Raw genomic sequence first — 25709 nt, forward strand, 5'->3', positions numbered from 1 at the left:
ACGAGGGAGCGGGGTGCGGCGGCCGCCCGGAAACGCGGGACTTCAGCTTCCGTCCTTGCGCAGAACTCCCTTCACGGCTCCTTCGCTCTACGGATTGGCGCGAGAGTCAAAAGGCATCGGCTGCCTCTGGATAAGATGGCTGCCGTGGAGGCGTCGGTGTAGGGGAACTTCGCGCCGGGACGGAGACATCTAGACTGAAGCGAAGGTCCCAGCGTCCTTCCCATCGTTTGTGTAAGCCCAAGGGCATGGGGCGGGAAGGGAGTACAGGCGCCGGTGCTCCGCTCAGCCCAAGGAGGTGACCCTCCCGACCCAGTGCCTGCCTTCGCGCAGGCCCGGGAGGAGCCGCTCGAGCGCGGACGGCGGGAGCTCTCGGTTCCGACGGTTGGGGCGGGCTCCGGGGCACGTGACCGCGGCGGGGAGCGCACACCAGCTCGCTCCAGAACAAGTCTTCAGGGCCAGACCTGCCCTCAGGGAACCTCCCTGGGGCCCGGCGGTCCTTCCCGCCCGTGGTTCCGAATCCGCGCTCAGGTTGGGCGGAGACCGCAGACCTGTGCAGCTAAGGCTTCGAGGTGCTGCGGCCGCTGCTCGAGGAGCGGAGGGTCTTCCTGTCCTGGGGCGGGGGTCGCAGAGGCGCAGGAAGACATTTGCGAGTTTATTCGGTTATTATTGTGCGTCCACGGGAGAAGAGTACAGATTACGTCAGAGCAGGGTCTCGTTTTCCAGGTCAGTTTAGTTCTGTCGCTCAGTCGTATCCGACTCTTTGCGACCCTATGGACTGCAGCGCGCCAGGCTTCCGTGTCCATCACCAACTCCCGGAGCTTGCTCAAACTCCTGTCCGTCGAGTCGGTGATGCCATCCAACCGACTCATCCTCTGTCGTCCCCGTTTTCCAGTTGCTGAAGAGTCAAGTTAAAAGATTTTAGAACCCTTCGGGAAGGAAATTGAGAGGCAGCCAGGCAGCCCTTTATTCCATCCGATGAACTCCAATGTCTTCCTGTTAAAAGTCAGGGTTAGATGGTTTCGCGTGATTGCGTGGAAATGCAGTGGGACTTGTTGAAGAAAGTAAGTGCAATTTGGTAAACAGATTAGACAAAGACGACTAATTGTGGATATTTCCCGTCAGTGAACTGAGCTAAATCTGCAAGTCCAAAGCTTTGGCCCTAATCTATTTAAAATGCAAATGCAGTGTGTCTGCAATTACATCCTTTTCAAGAACTTAATCCTCTGAACAACTTTACACACCAGCTTTACAGTGGGCGAGGGGCTGCAGATTTTTAAAATTCTTTTCAAGGGTGCACAAGCACGAATCCGGTGCCGTAAAAAGCTAGGATGTTCCAGTCTAAAGAAGGTTCAGCTGCGCTTCTCTGCGGATCATAGGTTAATGGCTCCTCACCCCCAGAAGTGGTCTTGCTCCGCTTTAATTCTGTCCAGATACTGGCTTCCTATTGAAACCCATACAGCAGGCAGGGTTACTCTCTTGTCCCTGGCCCCCTCTTCACACCCATCAGCGATTCCCCAGTTGCCTGTACAGAGTGAGCACAGCTGAAAGCCTCAGCACCCTACCCTTCCTCTGGGCTATTAGGAGATGAGTCTGTGTGCAGCACTCCTAGGCCAGTGCCTAGGAGTACCATCCCGACGAGCAGGGTGTCGTCTGCCGCTTTGTGTTCCCCTGGTTCCTAAATGATCCCTTCGTTGCCTTCAGCACACCATTCTATGTCACTGATGCCTGATAGTGTCACAGTTTCCCACCAACATCTGACCCTCACAGGAACTGAAGCGTCTAGTACGTGGCAGGGGTTCCGTAGATACTTGTTGAGAATGTGCAGGAACAGATGAGCGAGTGAGGGTGAAGGCCTTCGCTAAAAGCTGTCTCAGCAGAAATGGACAAAGGATGGAAAACAGCAGTCCCAGTGGAGTGAAAGCAGAGGAAGAAGTTGAGAATGGCACTGAATCACACAGATCAGCAGTCCCTTATTTAAAAAAAAAAAAAAAAATTATTAATTTCTGGCTTCGTGAGAGCTTTCCCTAGTTGAGGTGTGCAGGGTTTTCATTTCAGTGGCTTCTCTTCTTGCAGAGTGCGGCTCTGTAGTGCTCGGGCTTAGTTGCCCTGAGACATGCGGGATCTTCCCAGATCAGGGATCGAACTGGTGTCCCCTGCATTGGTAGGCAGATTCTTAGCCTCTGGACTATCAGGGAAGTTGAGCAGTTCTTTAAGGAGAGTTGTTAAGGTTTATTAGTTTTAAAGGAGCATGCAAGAATTATTTTAAAAGGAAATGTGTTTTGAAAATAAAATACACAGTGCCTCCTTTAATCAAATCCTGGACTATTCAATGACCAGGTGTCAGGCACTTTTTACAGAACCGCAGTGTTTTGGAGGGTGTTTCTGCCTTACTCTCAAACCCTCAAGGCATGAAGTCAAACCCCTGAATGCTGGAGCCCTGCTTTCCAGGGAATTTGGCAAATCAAACCTGTTTCTTCAGGGTAAGGCATAGGCTGATTGGACATGGCTGCTCAGAATTGTTATCGGTTCTTGTTGTTGTTGAGTTGCTAAATCATGTCCGACACTTGTTGACCTCATGGACTGCAGCACGCCAGGCTCCTCTGTCTTCCACTATCTCCCAAAGTTTTCTCAAATTCCTGTCCTTGGAGTTGGTCATGCTGTCTAACCAGTAATGGCTAGATGTCCTTCCACTAGTGGGCAGTAAACTCCAAAAGGCCAAGTGCCATAGCCTTGACTTTACTCAGGGTCTTGTTTTCGGATTCATCCTGAAGCTGTTGAAAGGAGTAAGGAAGACTGTTTTTACTGTTTAGTTCTACTGCATGTATCCAGATGAATTAGCTGAATGAAGATCCTGTGAAGCATGTGTCATGGGGTCTGAGATGGTCGCCCTCCCCCTCCCTGCTGGACTGTATTTCCTTTTCTGGATTATACCACTAAACCAGCAAGCACTGATGTCATAAGTTTCTTTGGATGGGTAAAGTAATATTTTAGAATAATATTTTTCTTAAGTTTTTAAATTCTGCAGAGGATGTAACATAAACTGTCCAGCATGATGCTACCTAAAACACATGGGGTGGGTTGAAGGCTGGGCTGGACGGTGGGGCACAGGCAGCAAGCTCGAGTGGCAATTTACCTACCCTGTCCAGTCAGTGGGCTGTTTGCTGACCATCTCTGCTGAAACTCTCCATTCCCTTCCCTCCTACCTAGAGAGGGCTTTGATAAGTACATTGGTTATAGATACAGACACATGCACGTGTGTATATAAACACCTGTAACTCATATGTGCACAGCTATTGAAAATTTATCTATATGCTTTAAGGGGTTTCTTGTTTTTGTTTGGTTTTGGTTGTTTTGTTTTTGCATGAGCCCAGTTCTGATCAGATGTCTGATATGGGAGATAGAAACACTGAATAAAGATGAGCCATTGTTTCAATTGATAACCATGTATTCCTTTTTAAAAACACTTGCCAAATTTTGTTTTTTCTTTTTTTGACTTTAAAATCCTCTTATGTTTACTCTTTAAATGCTTTTACTTTCCATTGGAATGAGAGGAATTTTTGTATGCCTGACAGAATCCCAGGATTTTTCATTTTTCTATATAGTTGGAAAAGGCAACATTCTTGGTCTCCTATATTGATTTGTTGAAATTTCAGAATAAAATCTTCTGGGTATCTTTTTGAAATTTCCTAATAGCTCGACTTGTGTTATTCTTGTTGAGATTTCCTTCAAATACGCTTTTCTCACTTTCACCATTTTGTTTCTGTGATCCAGGCAAGCACAGGAAATTACATGTTTTTTTTCTTTTGGATAAATCCAAAAAGCCACTGTTAGACCTGACTTTTGTGAATCTTTCACTTTTCAAGTATTTTCATTTTGGAAAAAATAATCTCTTAAAATGTAGCCAGTACAGTTACTTAGGGCTTCCCTGGTGGCTCAGTGGTAAAGAATCTTCCTGCAGTGCAGAAGACCGATTCAATCCCTGGGTCAGGAAGATCCCCTGGAGAAGGAAATGGCAACCAGGTCCAGTAATTCTTGCCTGGAAAATTGCATGGACAGAGGAGCCTGGCGGTCTACAGTCTGTGGGGTCGCAAAGTGTCGGACACGACAGCGGCTAAACAACAACAGTTACTTGTCGATGCGTACTTGCGTCTGAGGACTGGCGCCTGTGGCCCTGCTCTGGGACCTTCCTTGTTTCAGTTGACCATCCTCTCCTGCCATGTGGAGGGAGGTTCCTGTTCCTGCTCACCAGCTGCCTTCGGAATTTGGTTCAGATCTGTGGGCCTGTTTCACCTTTCTCTTTCGTCACTTGCTCTTGTGGTGTGACGGACGAGCTTGTGAGGAAATGCTGAATCTAGGCACAGTGTGGTGGAGGCAGCACGGCACGTGCTGTGTCTGCTTTACTCTTAAACTGCTTTTCTGTCAAAACTGCTTTTCTGTGAAAGGAGTTGATTTTTCTGGCTTTTTTATTTGGTGTGTTCTTTTAGAGACTCGAAACCATCCAGCAAGGAAATACGGTTCTTATGCCTCATACTTATTAAAATATTTCTTCTGAAGTTAACTATTTACTTTTCACTAAATTTGTGGGGAAAGTAGTCTCAGTATCAGGAGCCATCCTGAAAGGTAGGACTAACCAGCGTTGTTCTGAAGTCTGAGCCCTGCAGCCCATGGCCCTTGGGGTTAGAGGGCACCTGCGTTAGCTATTCAGAAACACCCAGTGCTGACCAAGGTCAGGGAGGAGGAGCTAAGGAGGGGGTCCCACCATGACTTTGGCCCTTGGTTTCCTCTCTTTTCCTGGACATTTCCCCTCTAGCCCAGGCCTAGGTCTGAGTTTGGGTCCAGATTCACTGGGGACCTTGCCCCAGGGCCAGACAGTGGGCCCTACCATTGACCCCGACTTCCTGACCCCTTCTTGGCCTGCCTGCAGGGTGGGTGCTAGCCTGTTCGCCCTTGAATTCTGAACAACAGTAACAATAAAGCGACTTGGCTGCTGCCTCATCTGGTTGTAAACTGTCCTTGGAGAGGGTCCTGACACACAGTACCTTGTCTCGTGGGGTTGCACTTGACCACCAGGAGAGGGGTGCTTTGCTCAGGACCCTGCTTCCCCCTGGGCTTAACGCAGGGGCGAGAGGAGGCCGAACACCAGGCTTAACGCAGGGGCGAGAGGAGGCCGAGCACCGGGAAGGGGTCTTCCAAAACGATGGCTGACCTTTCCGGTTGTGCCTTTCTGCCTTCATACATTTCCTCAGAATTGTTCATGGGTGTTGGTGGCAGGACCTGGTGTCCACACGTGTTGAGGATGCATCAGTCGTACTTTTCCCATACTTTTCCTCAAAGACTGAAACCCCTTGAGGCCTGGAAGCTTGCTTAGCTTCCTTTCCTCAGAACCACTGTTGTTGTCAGTTTCCTGAACTTCAGGATTTTTATTTGTGTATTTGGGGTATTTGAGACAACTGGAGACTCCTTTTAAACCTGTTTGTTCCTCTGGGTTTAGCTATTAAAGTAACTTTGTTAGGAGAAGGTATTCCTTAGCTGAAAGTGCAATGAAAGTGAAAGTGTTAGTTGCTCAGTTGTGTGTTTGCAGCCCCGTGGACTGTAGCCTGCCAGGCTCCTCTGTCTATGGGAGTCTCCAGACAAGAATACTGGAATGGGTTGCCATTCCCTTCTCCAGTGGATCTTCCTGACCTAGACATCAAACGCGGCCCTCCTGCATGTCAAGCAGATTCCTTACCGTCTGAGTCACCAGGGAAGTCCCTTCTTAGCTAGTAGACTTCAACTAAAAGTACCCAAACTGCAGTTCTAGAAAGGCCTTTTTCACCAGGGAAGAGCAGCTCCTGTGAGGAGTGACAGCAGGTGAACCAAATTACCTGAAGAGGTTGTAGAAGGACAAGGGCCTGACTCCTCCCACAGGTGGCAGGTGCCTCTGAGCCCTGTAGCCCATGGTCACGGCCAGCTCCCGCTGGGAGATTAGAAAGGAGGCCAGTTGCAGGGGTGGGTGGGGAGGTGCAGTTTCTTTTCCTTTGCCGCCCAAGCGCCCTCCTGAGCTGCCATCCCCAGCCCAAGTACTGTAGTGGCACAGGTGGGGCTTCCTGTTGGGGTCTCCTTTCTGTCCCCTGAGCTTTCTGCCCAGAGCTTCCTCCTGTTCGGCAGCCCGATCCTCGGTGTCATTCACATGACCCAGTGCCCACCTGAAGCTGCACACGAGTTAAAAAGAGACACAGACGTAAAGAACAGACTTTTGGTCCTGGGAGAAGATGAGGGTGGGATGATTTGAGAGAATAGCATTGAAACATGTATATTATCATATGTGAAATAGATCCCCAGTCCAGGTTCGATGCATGAGACAGGATGCTCGGGACTGGTGCACTGGGATGACCCTGAGGGATGGGATGGGGAGGGAGGTGGGAGGATGAGGAACACATGTACACTCATGGCTGATTCATGTCAATGTATGGCAAAGACCACTACAATTTTGTAAAATAATTAGCCTTCAGTTAAATTAATTTTTTTAAAAAGTGAAAAGACAACACAGATTAAAAAAAAAAAAAAATCTCACCTTGTAGAAAGACATTGCTGCTGGGTTTGCTTCACGTAAAGATTTTCAGCCAAAGAGGCTGGGTGGGATTTCCCCATTCCAGCTCCCATTTAGGGAGCCTTTTGCAGGGAGCTTCCCCTGCACCCCAGCATATGAGTCCCGTTCAACAGACAGCTTGCCCAAGATCATACTGCTGGTTCAAGCCAGTTTCAACTCAATCTGTCATGTTTTTGAACTTCTCACTACACTCATATGGGACAAGCCTGAAGACGGTCAAGATATTGGAGTGTGAAGTTAGTCTGTGCAAGATTCCAGATGGAAGTGGTCCTAATGGAATCACACCAACAGAAACAAGCTGTGTTGAAATTCTTTGAAGAAAAGGGGCATTCTCTGAGAGCCTGGCAGGCTGTGTGGTCTTTCCAGATGCTTATTTAGAACACACCTGCTTCTAGGCCCCTAGTGCTCCCCTAGGGAAGCACCTGGCAGGCCTCTGTAGGGTCTTGGGTACAGCTTTACTACACACAGGGCACTTTTTGCCGAGGGGTTCCTGCTTTTAAGGAATGTGGAAGCAGGGAGCTGTAAAGGCAGTGATGGAGACAAAAGGTCTTCAGCCAAGGAGTTACTGTCCTGGGGCCAGCGTCCCAAGGTAGCAAGTGTTTCCCCTCTGAAGTCTGCTTGTTGAGTATTTGGGGAGGGGCAGGTGCTGGGGGGCTTCCGTGGTGGCTCAGACGGTAAAGAATCTGCCTGCAATGCTGGAGACCTGGGTTTGATCCCTGGGTTGGGAAGAGCCACTGGAGGAGAGCATGGCAACTGGCGCCAGTATTCTTGACTAGAGAATCCCCATGAACAGAAGAGTCCATGCGGTTGCAGAGTCCAACGCGACTAAGCGCGCACAGGTGCTGGGGCGTTAACTGATACTAGTCAGCACTGAGTGAAGAAAATCCAGGTTGAGGGTTATCATTCGTCAGATCTCTTTCCTTGCAGCCCTCGTAGGCAGGTGTGCCCGGTTGTGTGCGCTGAGGCTGGAACTGCCCAGGCGCTGAGCTGTTTGGCCCGGTAGGGAGCGGGCTCGAGTTCCAGAGAAGCTGGGAACGCAGTCCAGCGGGAAAGGAGCGCAGTGCCTTGCTCCTGCGTCCAGGTCCCCGCCTTTTCTGCCACAAACTGGGCCCAGGGTGGCCGACGGGAGCCGCGCCGCCTACGCTGCCAGCTTTGGCCCTTGGACTCGTTCACCGTGAGGCGCAGGGCAGGGGCGGGGACTGGGCCGGGCTCCTCCTTCCGCCCGCCGCGCTGGGGCGCTGCTTGGGGTGCAGCCGGCCCCTCTACCCACCGGCGTCTCGGTGGCCGGCGTTTTCCCTCCACTGGCAGCGCGGGCGGCCCCTCTACCTCCCGCGTCTCGGTGGCCGGCGCCAACCCTGCCAGCCCACTCTGCGGCGCTCGGAGGAAAGGGCTGCGAAACCCTGGAGGCTTGCGGCCCACGGTGAGTGGCGGCCGGGGCGGCAGGCTTAGGGGCTGCCGCCAGCGGGACCGCGTGGGACGGGCGGGGATGGCGGGCCCTGAGGCCAGCCGGCCTGGCGCCGCGGGGCCCGCGCCCGGCCGCGCTCCGCCAAGCGGAGAAGATGGCGGCGGCCCCGGGGAGGGGGAAGGGAGGCCCGCGCAGGCCGTGGGCTGGAGAGGGGCGGAGGGCGCCGGCCTGCTGGGCAGGGTCCACTCCGAGGGGCCGGGCCCCGTCCGCTCGCTGCGGGCGTGTCCGAGGGGCTGGATCGTGGTCGGAACGGACTGAAGTGCGCCAGCAGGACGCCGCCCGGTGACCCGCAGCGGGGTGACCCTATAGCAGGGCGATGCTTTTTCCTAGAAGTTCCTGGTCTAGCTGCTGGTCCGTGGAAATGATTCTGCCTTACCTGTGTAACGTAGGGTTGAATCCCCACCACCACCCTTTTTTTTAAGCAAGGTAGTTTCTCTAAACATCCTAAAGGAGGTGAAGTTTCCCTGTCGGTCTTTTTTTTTCACCCTTAAGTGTGGTTTTTGTCGCTTTTGTTTCGCTTGTTTCTAGTCGACTACTCTTGTAAAGGGTACCATTAGGATAGTTATGTGGTAATTGATGCTATGGGAAGCAAAAAACAACAAAGACTTTCAGAAAATCGGTTTCATTTTTTGAAAGAGTATGTGCCTAGCGGTAAAATGCAGACTTTTAGCTTTTATTGCGTCACTTGTCAATTTGATGTAAGATTCAAATTTATGTTGTATTTTATTCTCTGGTCGACCTCACAGTAGAAAGGGTTAACTTTCAGCGTCCCTGGGAGAGGTTCCCTGCCATCCCCTTTCTGGTTCAGGCCTATGGGTCATGATCCCACACCCTCGTTTGGTTTCTCTCTATTCTTTCTTGGGAGGCCCTGGAGGTCAGGGCAGGTTTTCTGCTCTGAATCCAGCACCCCAGTCAATGAGCTTAGAGATGGGACCTTACAACAACAGCATGTGAGTGAAATTGAAGATACTGTTTAATTCGTGTGTTGGCCTTAGGTAACATCCATGTAATTTGTACACTTGATGGAATGAGATTTGAGCCTTATGATCTTGGGCATTTTGCAGGAGGGAAAGGCAGATGTTAAGATCTTTTCAGTGTGTTTATGTGTTCACATACCTCATTGTACCTGTTGGTTGGTATGGGGGAGGCTGAGCCTCCATTTAGTGAGCCTCCATTTAGCAACAGTTTGCAGTGGGCAGTCCACCCTGGCTGACCCTGTTCTGAGCAGTTTATGTGTGCTCATTCGTTTCGGTGACTACAATGCTTCTGTACCTGTTCTAACCTCCAAGAAGCTGAAGCACCTGTAAGGAGCTTGCCCAAGATGGAATACCTGGGTTCTGACTTGGCCTTTGGGCCAACCCTAGACAAATGTTCTTCGATTTCCTCAGAGCTATGTAGTTCTGGTTTCAACGTGCTTCCAAGGAAGGTGGTTTAGCTGGAGACTTTAAAGAAATAATATCTGTGACCTTTAGGAAGACTTCTCATTGTATGTAACAGATATTTATTGCATCCTGTGTGCCAAGCACCCTGGCTGTAGCAGAGACCAGAAGGGTGGCCTTCGCAGGCCTGGAGACTTGTAACAGGGACCTATGAGGGTTGCCAGCCACGTAACCTGGAACCTGGGGCCCTTTTTGGCACTTGGGGTTGACGCATAGATATGACCGTCTGTATGACTGGCCTACTTTTTCCCACTTTTAACACGGCATAGATGTGTCAAGGGTTATCTGCAGAGACCCAGCCCCAACCTTGTTGTGAAACTTCTTGCCTAACACACTTCCTAAGTATTCTGTTTCTTAGTTGGCTGTGTTCTTGCAGACTTATTTTAGCAATGAGTTTAGGAATAAGGTGTATCTTTAACTTAGTTCTGATTTTCCACCAAGAACTGTCCTTTATTAGTATTTGATTATTCAGGCTGTTTCAAGTGAAGTGAATTATGCTCTGATAAGAAAGGGCACAAATTAAAAGTTGTGCAGTTGGCCGCTCCCCTTACTGTCTGCTAGTTCCCTTGGTGACCTTTGCTTTCTGGCCAGCCATGCCCCTCACAGCACGCATGCCTGTGTGAACATCACAATGGCTTGTTGAGGAAGTGTGTCGTGGGGCTTGGACATGGTGTCCAGTGCTTCAGGTGGGCCTTCGTGAGGGTGGGATTCATCTTCGTGTTGAGGAAGGGATAGATTGAAGTGGGGACTTGGGATCCCATCTTCTTTATGACTGTGGAGTTATGGGACCTGCTGTTGACACTGTAAGTCTTTCTATGACCACGAGGGCCTCTGAGGCTCTGAGCCCCTTCCTGGGCAGCCCACAGACTGGGTCTCTTTCGTATGTGTTTTCCAGATGTTCCAGGTCCTGGTTGTATTATATTCCTGTTAACAGGACGTGTTTTTCCTTTTTTACACATTTGTCCCAAGATCCCTGGTGACTTCCACTTGGCTTCTGAGAGCCAGGGTTGAGTTTTTCACAGGCTGGCTCACTTGTCCTTGGGTCCCTGAAGTTGGCACTGTGTCCAATACCAGACTGATTTCTCACACACCTGGTGGCCCTGGGAATCCTTTAAGAAAACTTAAACAGTCCTTTGTGCACTTCTTATTTAGATGGTGACGTCTTTAACAGTGGATACCTAACATGACCCTGTTATGGCTAGCATCAAATAATGTGTGTTAATTCCATTGCAGAATCGCCACAACAGTTAATGGGCACATACTAATTGGGAAGGGATAGGCCAAACAGTCTTCACTTGATGTGAAGTGCTCACACCTCCTGGTGTGCTCAGGCCTCTTTTTTTTTTCTAAACTTCTAATTTATCCTCCCTACTCAAGCATGCACTTCCCCTCTGGTAACCATAACTTTGTTTTCTATGAGTTTATTGCTGTTTTGTAAATAGTTTTTCTCTGACTTAATATGATAATCTCTGGGTCCGTCTGTGTTGCTGTAAATGGCATTATTTCATTCTTTTCTGTGGCTGAGTAATATTCTGTTGTATACATATACCATGTCTGCATTATCCATTCATCTGTTGGTGGATATTTAGTTTGTTTCTGTGTCTCAGCTGCAGTGAGCGTTGGGATGCATGTATCTTTTGGAATTAGAGTTTTCTCCCGATATATGTCCAGGAGTGGATTACTGTTTTGTATGGCTGTAGTCCATGGGGTCGCAAAGACTCGGACACAACTGAGCAAATAAGCACACAGCACAGCATGGCGACTCTCTTTTTAGTTTTTTCCTCTTTTTGAGTCCTATAATTGACCCTTGAAGAACACAGGTTTGACCTGTCCAGGTCCACTCGCACAGGGCCTGCTTTTAAGCAGTAAGTACTATGGTACTGCACAGTCTGCATACACAGAGGCCAGACATAAGTTGTATGTGGGTTTTCAGCTGTGGGCAGATTGGGAGCCCAATTTGTAAAGCAGCTGTTTCTCTCACAGGTATCATACTTAGGTGCTATGGTTTCGTTTTTCATATACTGATGCAGACGTGTAAGTGATATTTAACATACCTTTACAACAGGAAGGTAGATGGGGCCTCCCCCAGTATAAAGACAACTGTACTGTGTTTGGGTTGCAAAGATAAATTTATACATAGAAAATAAGACAATATACAAGAATATAAAGAAAGCAGAAACCCAAGAAGGTAGCAGCCTCTGGAAGGCCAGTTACAGCTGTGGACATGTTTGTGAACTTGGTTATGGGGAGTGGGGGGGTAGGGGCAGGGAGGGGGATGCCCAGGCAGGATGTGCTGGGAACTAGATGTAACCTCCTGCTCCACTCATGGGGGTGGGGCTCTTTCCATGGCAGGGGCTCTAGAGTTTATCCTGCCCTCACAACAGCCTTAGTAGAGAACACCATCACATGGATGTTTCTGGATTTCTTTCAAACGGGTCTCCTGGTGTTGGTCGTAGGTTTGTGTCCATGCTGGGAGCACCCTCATAAACACACCTGCTCTTGCCTAGTTCTCTCTGCCAGGTTGCAGTGAAGCAGCCACCCCCACGGGGAACAGAGATGCTGCCTGCTCTGTGCTGAGCACTGGGGGGCCCTTGATAAATGTTTGCAGACTATTCACGAGGGCCTATTTTCCCAGCCGCTCACAAGCAGGCATTGTTTTCATAAACTTGCCGTTTAGCCTGCACTGACTGGCACTTGATGCTGTCGTTTCAGGTATCCTGTTAGGAAACTGAAGTCATAGTTGTCTCCATATACCTGGGCAGAATGCCTAGCTGTTAGGTTTGCAGCTGGGGTTGAAGTCTGGGACACCCTGGGACTTGGGCATTAACGTGGGCGGGTCATGCTGTGGTCATTGAGGGTGGACACTGCTGGCTCCCTTGGTCAGAACCGGGGATGCTCAGCTGCACCAGGGAGAGTGGTCCCCCTGAGATGCCCCATGGAGACAGGTTAGTACAGCGCTACCTGTTGGCTCTTTAGGTTGTAATTTAAAAAGAGTTGACCCTTTTACAAGGTGTTCTAGTAATAAGGTGCTCTCCTCAGCTTGTCCCCCACCCAGGCAGCAGTGGCAGCGGCGGGGAAGTGCATCAAGTTCAGCTCTGTGTGGATCTGTAAAAATTAGTAGGACAGTCCTGTTGTTTATTTTATAACTTTTATTTAAACTTGGACCTTCCCCACTGCCCCCCCAGACCTAGACGTTGGCCTCTGCTAATCTTAGAGAAAGAGGACAATTTCAGCCGAAGTGTACAATGTGGATCTGGACTTTGCGTGTCCGCGGTCTCCAGGCATCGTGCTTGCCCCGTGGCCTGTGGCATGAGCTGCAGCTGCACTCGGGAAGCAGATGCTTGTGAGAGAGCAAGCTTTGTTTCTCCCCAACCACTTTCTGTTTGGATGTGGGCGGCAGGCAGTCCCTCCGAATGCTGCAGTTTCATGATCAGTGCCTCTCCCATCGTCCTGGAAAGGTGGCATCCTGAGCCTCACTGTCATGGCCCTGCAGTCTTACAGCCATCTGACATCACCCTTCATGTCAAGTCTATGCTGTAGGTTGTCAGGCTGACCCCTTTAACGCCTGAAATTAACAAGGACCTCAAGGGCTTTTGTTTCTGTTTTATCTATTGCTATTTCCCATGGTTGGCATTAAAAATGAGACATTAAGTTTACTTCCTCACTTGGAAATAATAACAAACACCTGCCTATTAATATAAGTAACACTCTATGTAAACTATGTTCCAAGATAAGAAACAACTTAACGAGAAAGGTGGCTTGGGGTTTTGAATGTCTGACTTAAGACAACAGTAGCCGGATTCTCCTGCCTGCTTCTGCATTCCAGCTATCATCACACCAACATCATTTAGCTTCTGAAAAGCTACCCTGCCCCTGAAAGGTCACAGAACACTTTTGTGTTACTGTTTAATCACTTTGCTAAGTAGTGTTGTACAAATAGTTTGACCTTGGAGGCCTGCTGGAAGGTCCAGGGCCACACTTTGAGAACCTCTGCCTAGATCATGGTTAGAAATGCTCTTGTTGAGAAATGAGAATTGAAAAAGACAGTTGTCTCTGAACTTTAACACCTGGGAAATGGATTACTGTTCAGAAGATAGGCAGTGTCTTTGAATGTGGGGGTCTCAACCCTTTCCTTGCTTTGGGAGAAAAGAGTGGAATGCAGCCAGTTTGCCGTCCCCAGTGAGGAGGGTTCAATGCACATGTCTTCCTCACAGTGGACCACCTGGAATGAGAGGCTTGGAGTGCGGCCAAGGTGCCTGCTGGGTGAAGAGGTCTCAGGGGTCTTTTGACCAGCGCCTTTACTGTACGACGTCCTCCTCACCCACAGCCTCCCACTGGACCCTAACTAGCAGCTCTTGCCACCGTGAGACAGAGTCAGGGCCTGCACTGGGCACTGTGGGTGATGTGAGATCTTGCCCCTGCCATGGAAGTAGCCAACCCAGATGCACTCAGGACCCAGATGGACCATTGTAGATACAGAAGCAATAGGGCAGGCAATGGGGAGCTGGAGGGTCAAGGTTCTGTGTTAACAGCCACGGGACCTGGAGATGCAGGGGAAGCAGCTGCTGGGGTGCCTGCACGGATGGCTGTTCTGGGAGGTACTTTCTGTGCCTGGATCCCAGCTGTGATCACACAGTCACTGTTGCCCTCTGTCTTGGTTGGGGAAGGGGAGGTGCGACGCCCTTTGGGACCCCGTCCTAGTGCTGTCCTGGGCATTTAGCAGTAGCCAAACTCACCCCATCCTGCAGACTCAGTAAGGATAAGAGCCTGTGTAGTTCAGAGGGTCCCTAAGACCCCAGCTGTGGCCTTACAAGCATCAGTCCCCGGGGTATAGGGTTCAGATTCCCTTGACTAGTGTTTGAAGCCATGTTTTCCTGTCCCCTGGGAGGCAAGAGGGAGCTGCCCTGACAGAGACCCAGACTCGGGGGTTTTACACAGTGGACTTGATTTTCTGCAGCTCCCAAGGCGGGAGGCCTGGGGTCAGGGTGCCGGGGCAGTTCGATCCTGGTGGCAGGGCCATGGGTGAGCTCTGGGGCCTCTTGCCAGGGCAGTGACCCCATCAGTGAAGGCTCAGCGGGTGCAGATGTGCAGACCACCACAGGAGCTTGTCCACGGTGGCAGGGCCTTGTAAAGAACGGGGAGCCTCGTTTCCTCTGTGACCTCGACGTGTTCAGGTGGCTTATCTGGTCACAAGCCTGTGTTTTCACTAGAAACTGGGTAGACACACTGGAGTATCCATTGCCCACCTGCACGCAGGGAGCTGGGGGCCTGGCCTCACTAGAGCTTGGCCGAGGGAGACGTCGGTCCTGGCGAGTTTTTAAGCAGTAAGTTTCATTTTTTGTCTCCACATACCTGTAAAGCAAAAACACCTCAGAAATGTTAAACAGAAGGGTTGTTCCTAGATTTCTCTCTGTGGTTACCTCTTGAGAAGCTTATCATGCTGCGGGCACCTTTGCTTCAGGGTAATTTTAGTAATGTCAGGGTTATCCTGACCAGGCTCCTGAAGGATTGAAGTGCCATCTGTACATTCAAGTCAGGATGAGCATGGGGTCACCCACGGTCTGAGGACACCCACCCTTCAGGGTGTTTCCCATCACATGAAATTCTTGGGCAGACCCTCAGTAGTGACTGCCTTGTTAATAAAAACGGAATAGTGAAATAGGCTTTAATTGGGAAAGCTTGCCTTTTTTTTTCCTGGTAGGTAGTTTAAAGAACTTCTAGCATCTTCTCAGTCCCTCTTCATCCACAGCACAGAATTAGTCAGTGACGGAAGACCCTTAACATGAAATGTCACCGTTAACATGAAATCTCAGTAGCTGTGAACCTTGGCCTCACCTGGCAGAACCGTCAAGTGAGTTAGCACAGCCCAGAGTAATGAGGTAACGCTGTAGTTGGGAATATTTCGCGGTTGTGAGGTTTAGAGGACCAGCCTATTTTGCTACCAGGTAGGGCAGGGCAGGTGTGTGCTTGCCTGTTACCTTCTTGAGAAACGTAGTTGTTTGCTCCTGGTTGTTGTACTGTGAAAGTAGGAGCTTCATTGCAGTTATATATTATAACTTAAAGTGTCTCAGAGAAATGAACACCCAGTCCATAGACCTGAACATGTTTAAACGGCCAAGATGCGGTTACTTGCATGTTGCCAGTTTGTAGAAGCCGAGCCTTCAGATCTACCTGGTTGTAGAGTCCGGCGTCACCCACGTTGTTTGAGGAGCATGTGTTTTGTTCTCAAGAAAATCATTTCTGGTGGCTTATTTTTCAAGGGTTGGACAATCTGAAGGGAAAAATTACACGGTGGTTTTAAACCAGTTTTGTGGAAGGAAATGTTCTCTTCCGACCCCAAAGTGTGAATACATGTGACTGCTTGACATGGATCCAGTGTGTCCTTAAGCAACTAGAAATGTCATGTTACAGATGTTCGTGGTGTGTTTCGAAACCCTTTTGGAGGGTAGGCTCGGAAATCCTGTCCAGGGTCACAGCCTTGTGAGCAGGTCCCAGCAGTGGGCATGCGCCACTGGCACAGAGGTTCCTGGCAGTGCGCCCCCGAAGGGACAGAGGTGCCCGCAGAGCATTGCCGCGGGACTGCATTTTCCGGGTGTGTGGCAGGTGTTTTCTCAAAGATACACAGTGTGAGTCTCGAAGAAAGCAACTGACGGTATTTGTTACTGATGAAAAAATGCCAGCTTAAGTGAAAATTAGAATTTTGAAAAGCTTTTATCTGCCACCATGAGCTTGATGGCTTCCCAGTAAGGAAAAACATTTCAGGAGACGGACGCTGGCATTAGCAGATGTGTCTCATACTGGCTAATGAGATGTGCCAGTCTGTGGACTCTGCGTGTGTGCACATGGGCACAAGATGCACTCTGAGTGCCTTAGAGTTTTATGTGGCGAGGCTGTAAGTCTGGGAAGGTGTGCAGAGTTCACGGATGCAGCTTCAGGTTCCTGTCACAACTGCTTTTTGTGCAGTTTGTCATGGTTACTGTGGTATGAGGGAATGTCTGCAATTCTGAAAGTCTTTCTCAGGTTTAATTTTGGAAATACACATCCCACATGAGCAAATGCTCTTTGGGGTCCTCAAGTTTTAGGGATATCACGGGGCCTCGACGACAAGAAGTGTTGGAGTGGAGAGCTGCCTGGGAGATGGGCTTCCACCTGTCCTCGGGTGCTAATGGGGGCCTTCAGCACCCCAGGGGGGCCTGGGGCACCCACAGTTTCCCGCTGGTATCTGCACACCTACTTAGTAGGAAGTGGAGCCATTTTCAGCTGAGAGGACGTTTGCACTTAGAAACTTTAAGATTGGACATTTCAGTGTATCCAGTGTTCGCCTCTGGGTTTCTTTTCCCAGTTTAGGAGTGCCTAACATCCTTTTCCTCTCTGGAGTAGTTGTTGCTGGTACAGTGTGACCACTGTTTGGTGACCTGCTGTTGTATGTGGACCTACTTTAAGTAGTGTTAGGAGCGTAACAATTTTTGTTTAACTTGCCTTGATCTTAGAGGGTTTGTTTTTTTTTTGTCTTGATAGACTTCTTTGTTTCATGACCTGAAATTTTATGTTTGAATTTATGTGAAGAAATCATGAAATTGATTTTGCAAGTATAAAATCAAGAATCAAATTGTCTAAAATGATATTATCTTTTCTGAGTTAAGTATTTCATTCCACTTAACAAATAACTGGATTTTCCTTTTCTGATTTTTCATAACTCAAATCCAAGGGCATGATTTTTTTAGATTAGCATAAATTTTAAAAACTTTTTTCCTGAGAACATCCTAATTTCTTTACTTTTTTCATTGTTGTGAAATATAAAAGTAAGAATTATTTCTACTACCTTGTGAGAAGTTTCTCATTTTGAAATGGGTTTACCACTTAAAAGAGATGCAGTGGCCGTGGTGAGGGTGGCCAGAGTGAGCTGGACCCTGTCCCTTTAAAGGGAGTTGGGATGGAATGTTTGTCCTGAGGTCACTAAGGAGACCACAGTTGCAGGGGAGGCAGTTGGAGTGAGGTGAGTAAGGGGTGAGGTGAGGCGCAGGCAGGGGTCTTGGGTATAGAATGTGAAATGTGTTAAAATATTAATACTGAGGATTTACCTAGAAACAGAAATGTGTTTGTGGAGCATTTAGTAGGGCTGATGATTGAATGAGGAGACAGGAGGAGAAGTATTATTTAAATGCATAAATACACAAAGATAAGCTGTACCACAGGGATGTCCAATAATTATAATAATAGTCTTCTGAAATCTTTCTTAGATTTTTAACTTAAATGACGACATAGTTACAGTGTTAAGAATTTCTAAATAATTGCTTTCATGTATAATTTTCTTGTTCATCTTTTCATGTTTTGTTCCTGTTTCTCACTCTGGTTTTTATTGGCCTGGGTCCATCAGAAATAGGGTTGTAATTGGGAAGCAGCTGGTACCGATGACTGATTTTGAAATCCTTCTGCCTACTGAGGCCTCTGCACTCGACCACCAGCTCCCTCTTCACCAGGGTGCCAACCATGGCCTGTCCCAGCCCCTACTTTCATCGTGTAAAGTACCATCGTCCCTTTTTAAAGAAAGTCCTTAGAGAAGGGGGCTGTGTTTGTGGACTTGCTGAATGAGTGTCTTTGTAGGTCACATAATGTAGGCTTAAGAGATTGCTTGGAAAGTTTTGTGCCTTTTTTTCCTTAAATGTGATCTTAGTTCTGGTTGCTTTAGATCTTTAAACTATTTCTTTTTGTTTGTTTGTTTTAGGAGCTTACTCCATGGACACAGTCTCAAGATAATTTGCCTTGTGATCTGTGAACAGTGGCTGACGACAACAGCATTGGGGGCCTGGCACTTTCCTTGTGCCACGAAGTTGTAACGGCCCTGTTTGTGCTGGTTTAGGAAGTCGAGAGAACCGCCCATGCTTCTGTGTGGGGCAGGTAACATGGCAGTAGTGTTGATAGCTTACTGACCAGAGACGTACTGATGCGTCTTTTGTTATCCAAATGTTATTTACCAAAGATGTTTCAGTATTCACTTACATAACAAATTGTTAGTCACGGATGTTTGTTTTTGCGAAGCTCCCACAGTTGATAATATGTTAAATGCTAACCACACAATTTTAAGTTTTGATGTCATGTTTTTATTTCAAAAGTGGCATCGTATATATATAAAAACTGGTATACCATTAATATTTGTTTGAAATATTCTAAACCTTAGCCCAAGAGTGTCTATAATCAATCATTAGATTGAGTGTTCCTTTAGTTTACAGTGATGTGTATTCTTGCTGGTGAGGGCTGTATCTTGTAGAGGAGACTCCTTCCAGCAGACAGCCTTGGGAGACCAGGACAGTGGCGTGGCCCTTGAGGGCACGATGTCACAGAGTGGGTGCCGATGTCACAGAGTGTGGGCCAAGGCCCAGAGTGGGGAGCTGCAGGCCTGGATGGGGGATGGGAGGTGACACCACTTGGTGCGAACCAAACAGAGAGTTCCATGCTGTGTGACTTTGAATTTTGTGTGTTTTCTATTTGAAGGTTTTCATTCTGTACGAGTCCTTCCCCTGGGATGGAACGTGGCATAAAATCTGAGTTGTCTTTAGCATTTAAATGTAATTGAAGCCTGTACAGCTTGGGGAAAAAGTTCTTAAGGTATATGCTATATCTTTTAAGGCTTTTTAAATTTGAAATAAGAATGAAGTTTTCACAAACTAGAGCCTTTAATAATCTCTTAGAAGAAAGAAGAAATAGACACCAGAGGTGCCGTCTGGCTCAGTGTCCCTGCTGCGGACCCGAGTGCAAAGCTTGGTGACCCCTGTTGTGTTGACACGTCTCGGCTCTAGGATCTGGGTGGGTTCAGCGGGGCTGGGTGTTCAGGGTGCAAACGAGCCTGTCTCCACCCTTCCCCTGCTGGGTGGTGGACATCTCACACTGCCTGGGGCTCCAGAGTTCTGGGCCCGCAGCCAGCCAGGTGAGAGGTGGGCTCATGTCTCCCTGCGGGGAGCCAGAGGGCCCCTGCTGCCCTCTCCTGCCCCGTCCTGGCAGCACCACTGCCCAGTTCCTCGTTCTTCTTGAATTCTGGTATGCATGCTCGTCCTCAGCAGTCAGAGGACATGTTCACAGATGTGGTTTGCTCACTGGGTTTTCCTCCTGAGCATGGGGTTCGTAACTGAATCCTCCCACACTGTAGAAGCATTTTTGCTTTCTGTAGGTCAGGCTCCCCCACGTGTGAGGGAGTGCTCCCTTTGCTTGCTCGTAGCTGATGGGTGTCGGGGCCGGACTGCAGCCCTGGCTGATGCCTGACGTGGCCTGGTTGTGTTTCCTTGTCAGGTATGGATGAGAAGGGTGACCCAAGCGGTGAGGAGGCGCCCAAAGCCATCAAGCCCACTAGCAAGGAGTTCCGGAAGACGTGGGGCTTCCGGAGGACCACCATCGCGAAGCGTGAGGGTGCAGGGGATGCAGAGGCGGACACCCTGGAGCCGTCGCCCCGGCAGCAGCAGAGCCCGTCCCTGCGGCGCAGCGGGCGACAGCCGAAGCGCACTGAGCGGGTGGAGGAGTTTCTGACCACTGTGCGGCGCCGTGGCCGTCGGAGCGCCGCTGTGTCCCTGGAGGACTCTGGAGAGCCGGCGTCTGGTCCAGCGACAGATGCGGAGACGGCCTCTGAGGGCAGCGTGGAGAGCGCCTCGGACGGGAAGAGTGGGCCCAGGTCCCGCTCCACGGGTGCTAAGCAGCGGCCGGCCTCCTTGGCCAAGGCCAGAGAGGGCGAGGACGAGGACGACACGTCCGACAGTGACAGCGACGGACTGACCTTGAAGGAACTCCAGAACCGCCTGCGGAAGAAGCGTGAGCAGGAGCCTGCGGACCGGCCCGCGAGGGGCATCCAGAACCGCCTGCGGAGGAAGCGGCGGGAGGAGGATCCGGCTGAGACCGTGGACATCCAGGCGGGTGATGCAATGGAGGGCTCGCTGCCCGTCTCACGGGAGCCTGAGGGCGACCTGGGGGCTGCGTCCCAGGCAGCAAAAGAGGACAAAGAGGGCCGGCCAGATGGGAGAGTGGCCCCGGGAGGGAAAGCCGAGGAAGCCACAGACTCGGTCCGACACAAGCCGGAGTGTGAGGTGTACGACCCCAGCGCTCTGTACTGCCTGTGCCGCCAGCCTCACAACAACAGGTGGGTCGTGGGGGGGGAGGGTTGGGGGCAGAGCCAGAGAAACTGCCAGAGACTTTGCTGTTCTCTTCTTAAGAGAGTCTTAAGCTGGCCTGAATGAGCAACTTGTTCATTGGGAAAGATGAGCAAATCATTGTCAGAAAGAAACCAGTGGAGTGGGTGGGCACTATCCAGAACCATGCCCTTGCCAGGTGGTGGCTGGTGTGGGATGTTGGCTGCCTAGTCACACCAGCCATGGCAGTGAATGGGTGAGATGGCTTGCACCAGAGTGGGTCTGCCGTCCAAGAGAGCCCTCGGGATGCTGCTCTGACTGGCTGTAAGTGGAGCACAGCGTGGACATTGGGTAGTTGTAGGGGTAAAGGCGTGGCTGCCATTCTGTGGACAGGCATTTGAGGTCCAGGGCAGGGTGCCCTCGAAGAAAAGGATGATGTACATTTGGTAATGTACAATGGTAATAGAACTGAGAGAAGGGCACACTGACATTCTTTATGTTCCATGTTTCTGTAATTTTTTTTTTTAAAGAGCGTTGGAGTTTGATTTATTGATATGTTTAAAATTGAGTTTGTCTCTCCCTTTTCATTCCTGATACCATTGGCTTCCCTGGCGGCTCAGGCGGTAAAGAATTCGCCTGTAATGCGGGAAACCTGGGTTCAGTCCCTGGGTTGGAAAGATCTGGAGGAGGGAACGGCAACCCACTCCAGTATCCTTGTCTAGGAAATCCCATGGACAGAGGAGCTTGGCAGACTACAGTCAATGGGGTCACAAAGAGTTGGGCACAACTGAGCGACTAACATGACCATTGTTTTATTTCAGGTTTATGATTTGCTGTGACCGATGTGAAGAATGGTTTCATGGTGACTGTGTGGGCATTTCTGAGGCTCGAGGGCGGCTCTTGGAGAGGAATGGGGAAGACTACATCTGCCCCAACTGCACGATCCTGCAGGTGCAGGACGAGGCCAGCTCAGAAGCCACAGACATGCAGGACACAAGGTCAGGACCCCTGGGTGCCGACAGCACGGACTTCACCAGTATAGGAACTGTGGAGCAGAAGTCAAGTGAAGACCAGGGAATTAAGGGTAGAATTGAAAAAGCTGCAAACCCAAGTGGCAAGAAGAAACTCAAGATATTTCAGCCCGTAAGTACTGATTTCCCGAGGCCAGCGGTACAGGTGACCATAAGCCCTCAACTGCTGTTGACAGAAACATCAAGATCGGAAGAGTCTGTCTTCTGAGATAAGTTAGGTTTTCCCTGCAGTGATTGGCATAGGGCTGGGGTAGGGCTGGGCTCTGTGGGCTCTTGGGTCCATGCACCTTCTCAGGCCATTACGGCCTGTTCTGGTTTTTTTGTTGTTGTTAACTGTGTCTGTCTCCTGTGCTGTCATTACTAATTTAACATATTTCATAATTTTTTTTAAAAATTAGTCTTTAGTGTTCTCACGACCAGCATCCTGAGCTTAAAGTGCACGTATTAAGAAAATTACTTTCGAGTCACAGAAGCATGTGTGCACCTGTATCGCCCGCCCTGTGTTGAGAAAACCAGTAGTCTTGTCCCCACCTCAAGGCAAGATGCCAAGGCCAGCCATTGTGGCCATATGGCTCGTCAGGGTGACAAGATGACTGTCTGATATGCCCTCGTGATGGTGTCCCCCCTCACCAGTGTTTGTGCAGCCCTTTTTTTCTCCTTTCCCAGCTCTTTTCACATGTCTCGTCCAGGGGCTGTGGTTTCCGTGCATCTTGAGAACTGTCTCAGGCTCTCATGAGTGTCATACTCCAAGTGTGTTTTCATCCCAAGCCTTCCTTGAATTGGGGGCCTACCCCACCACCATGGCCCATTTCTTGTAGGTGTTGTCGAGGCAGGGGGCCTGGTGGTGGCCATGTCAGCACCCTTGCCATCACCCCCTTGCAGTGAGTTAGCTTTGAGGTCTAGACCCTGTCCTGGGTGTGTGAGGAGGCACTGAGTGGAAATATGAGAATAACTGGTAATTAAGAAAAAAATAACAGAAATGGGAATCAGCAGGAAGCATCATCTTACTGTTGTGTTTGAGACGACACATAAGCTTAAGTGTTTTTTCTGGGTAAAACTTGGATTCTATGGAGGAAAGTCAGTTAAGTACATTATTTGAGGAAAAAGATTTTGCTCAAGTACATTTCATGTATATGACACATACATTATTAGTCTCGACCATTAAAATATGCTTTAATAATCATGGCCACAAGCAGCTGTGTTCAGCCCTTGTCATATTCCAGATTCCTGCTGCATAACAGGTAACCAGAAATTAGCGACTTAGACAATACATGTCCATTAACCCAGAAACCCAGGCCTAGCTGAGCCGGGTCCTCGGTCCCGGGTCTTACAAGACTGCTCTCCACATGTCAATGGGGCTGGGGTCTCATCAGTCTCGGCTAGGGTAAGATCCACTTCCAAAAGCTTTCACGTAACTTAGCATATAAAGTACATACCTGGCAATTTCTGTGGCATACTGACATTGGACCTGTTGTTTCTGAGATCCATGTGTAATTGGGCGTCCTGGCTATTGTCTGAGGTCCTTGACTGCAGAGCGCAGGCCTGGGCTCCCTCCCAGCAGAGCCAGCAATGGAGTGTTCTCTCTTTTGGAGGCTCTGTTCCTCTTTTGAGGGTTCTTACCTGATAAGTCAAACCCTTTGGACTAACTCAAAAGCCTCTTACCTGGTATCTTAATTAAATTGGCAAAATCCATGGCCATTCGCTCAATGACAGAACCTAATTCTGGTGTGAAATCCTGCTGTGTTGAGAAGTGTGCAGCAGAAGTCCTCTCAGAGTTCTGCCCACTGTACAGGGCATGAAGGGTGGTTGAAAACGTGATGCTTTACTCAGGGGAGGTGGGTTTATGTGTTTTGAATAAACAGATACATTTTTATGCACAGTCATTCATACATGATTAAAGGCATTAATCTCAGTACCATAAATAGTGACCTTACAGAGCATGGTGCCTGCCCCAGTGGGTGAGTACATTGAACCCGTGTCTGGTCCTGCAGGTCGTGGAGGCGCCTGGTGCTGCCAAGTGCATCGGCCCTGGGTGCTCAAGCGTGGCGCAGCCCGACTCGGTCTATTGCAGCAACGACTGCATCCTGAAGCACGCCGCGGCCACCATGCGCTTCCTGAGTGCAGGGAAGGAGCAGAAACCCAAAGCAAAAGAAAAGCTCAAGACAAAGCCAGAAAAAATCGTTCTTCAAAAATGTAGCGTTCAAGTAAGTTGACCAAGACCAGCCATTTGCATAGTTGAAACCAAAAGCTCCTGGAGGGGCCAGGCTTGGTGGGTTGATTGAGAGAGAGGAAGGTACACAGGCCCAGAGGGGCCCAGACGCCTGCACGCTGTCCTCCGCCTTCCCCACCAGTTGTTGTGGTCAGAATTACGAAGAGGCACGTGTTTTCATGTTTTCTTCCTCTGCCTCTAGCTGAGGGAGTAACAGAAACACGGAAGCCAGTGGCTGCATGGAGTAGCTCCTCCCGCAGATCAGCCCTCCTGGGAGCAAGTGGTCCCTGTTGGAGTCTGTGTAGGCAGCGGGGGTGGAAAGTGGGCCCTGAGGGTGCCCACACTGAGTGTCTAGGGGGGTGCAGGGGGGTCATTGGTACGCCTGTCCTCTCCACCGTGCTGTTATGTCCACAGGCTCTTGTCTGGGCAGTGTTGCTTGGGTGCATTTTCACACAGCGCTGCCTGCTGTGCTTTCGCTTCATTTCACTGCTTCGCTCCAAAGCCCCTCGTTATCCTGGCACCCTGGCCCCTCAGCAGGATGCTAGGGCGGTGGCCGATGCAGCTTATGGACTGGGGTGACCCAGGAGCTGAGTGTGTCCTGACCTGCACTGCCGAGTAAAATGAGTGCAGGCTAACTTCTGATCTCCCTAGTGATTGGGGCTTTACTGATTATCCAGGCAGGCATTAAAATCTCTTCTGTGCACAAGAGACTGGCTTCAGACAAGAAGGAGAATGTGGTGAAGAAGGCAGCAGTGGCCCCTCCCAGGAACGAGGTCCTCACTAAGGAGCCAGCCTGTGAGAGCAGCACACCGTCCTGGGCCAGCGACCACAATTACAATGCAGTAAAGCCAGAACAGACTGCTGCCCCCTGGCCGCCACTGTTGTATAAATGTATGTATCACCCAGGGGGAGCTCTGGACCCTTCCTGGTCTTTCTGGACGGCCGTGCACTCAGGCCTGTTCAGAGCTAGGAGTTCTAGCCATGTGTGGTGCTGCACCTGCAGAGATCGGAGCCCTTGCCTGAGGCCAGGAGGCCTCCTGAGCCTGGCGCATCCTTCCTTAGTCTGTCGGGACTTCCTGTCAGTGTTTTCCAAAAAGCTGTACCACCTCATGGCTGAATGTTCGCCTCTGACCATTGATGTCTTTAATCACTTTCTTTATTATTAGGCTCTGGTAAGTATGTGTAGTGTCTTCAGCAGAACCTGATGGTGGGGCACTCGGCCCGCCCCCAAGGTCCGCCAGCGTCTGCCACAGTGCCACCGCCGCCGCGAGCTCTCCACGTGGGGCTGTGCCGTGCAGCCTGCGCCCCACACACGTGACCCTCCCTTCTCTGTCTGTTGTGGGAATCTCTTACTGCACAGTAGTGTTGTAGCTGATTTTCAGCTGAAGTATGATTTTCAGGAGTTAAGTTATTTTTGAGCAAACTGGAATTTTTTTCACGTCCAATTCACATACTACACACGACATAAATACACACGTCAGTCCTGAAGGCTGTTGGCCCGCTTCCTGTGCTGGAAGGTAAGTGAGCATGACGTCTCTGCGCTGAGCAGCACCCAGACCAGGAGTCCTGTCCTGCCCTCCTCCCCTGCTTCCTGGGAGCGGGGCTGGACGGGTCAGACAGACCCATGCAGTCCCAGAGGAGATCGTGCAGCTTGACTCTCCTCTGTTCTTGTTTCTCAGCCTCATTCTCCAAAATTAAATTTTGGACGCTTAAATTGCTCCAGGGCACATCGTATTCTGTGATTGAGATTATTTTGTGTTCAGTTTTAATTTATGCTCTTAAACTCTTGCAACTTTTTTGAAAGCACCAAAAGGTTAAGTGGTCCTAAGTTTCCAGATAACAGGCAAGTGCTGCTTCCCTTCAGC

General features: G+C 49.8%; 1 protein-coding gene and 1 long non-coding RNA gene across 18 annotated transcripts in view; one reads left to right on the forward strand and one right to left on the reverse strand.

The window, feature by feature from the left end:
* Positions 1-118: 118 nt before the first annotated feature.
* The window catches only part of DIDO1 (death inducer-obliterator 1), a 49262-nt gene continuing 23671 nt past the window's right edge, over positions 119-25709 (forward strand). For 2 of the 16 annotated variants that reach the window (XM_081557692.1, XM_081557700.1), the window contains exons 1-7: positions 119-231; positions 18219-18391; positions 18986-19099; positions 19778-20615; positions 21426-21747; positions 23627-23839; positions 24522-24735. In XM_081557692.1, the coding sequence (XP_081413818.1) occupies positions 19780-20615; positions 21426-21747; positions 23627-23839; positions 24522-24735 (1585 nt within the window). In that variant the 5' untranslated portion in view covers positions 119-231; positions 18219-18391; positions 18986-19099; positions 19778-19779. Of the gene's footprint in view, positions 232-376; positions 724-7920; positions 8010-10169; positions 10297-13436; positions 13746-14703; positions 14818-17460; positions 17490-18218; positions 18392-18985; positions 19100-19182; positions 19298-19777; positions 20616-21425; positions 21748-23626; positions 23840-24521; positions 24736-25709 lie in introns of those variants that run through there. The other 14 variants (XM_081557691.1, XM_081557702.1, XM_081557693.1 and 11 more) reach the window with 12 other exon arrangements.
* LOC145532490 (uncharacterized) lies at positions 12628-17442 on the reverse strand. 2 transcript variants are annotated; one of them, XR_014073291.1, is made up of 4 exons: positions 17316-17442; positions 15465-15764; positions 15177-15269; positions 12628-14845 (listed from the first exon to the last, which is right to left on the reverse strand). It is a non-coding gene; the product is annotated as an uncharacterized LOC145532490 (long non-coding RNA). The 2 variants fall into 2 exon arrangements; XR_014073290.1 differs by having other exon boundaries at positions 15472-15764; positions 17316-17413.

Source organism: Giraffa tippelskirchi, chromosome 13 (genome assembly GCF_054371585.1).
Source record: "Giraffa tippelskirchi isolate mGirTip1 chromosome 13, T2T-mGirTip1v1.2.pri, whole genome shotgun sequence".
NCBI lineage: Eukaryota > Metazoa > Chordata > Mammalia > Artiodactyla > Giraffidae > Giraffa > Giraffa tippelskirchi.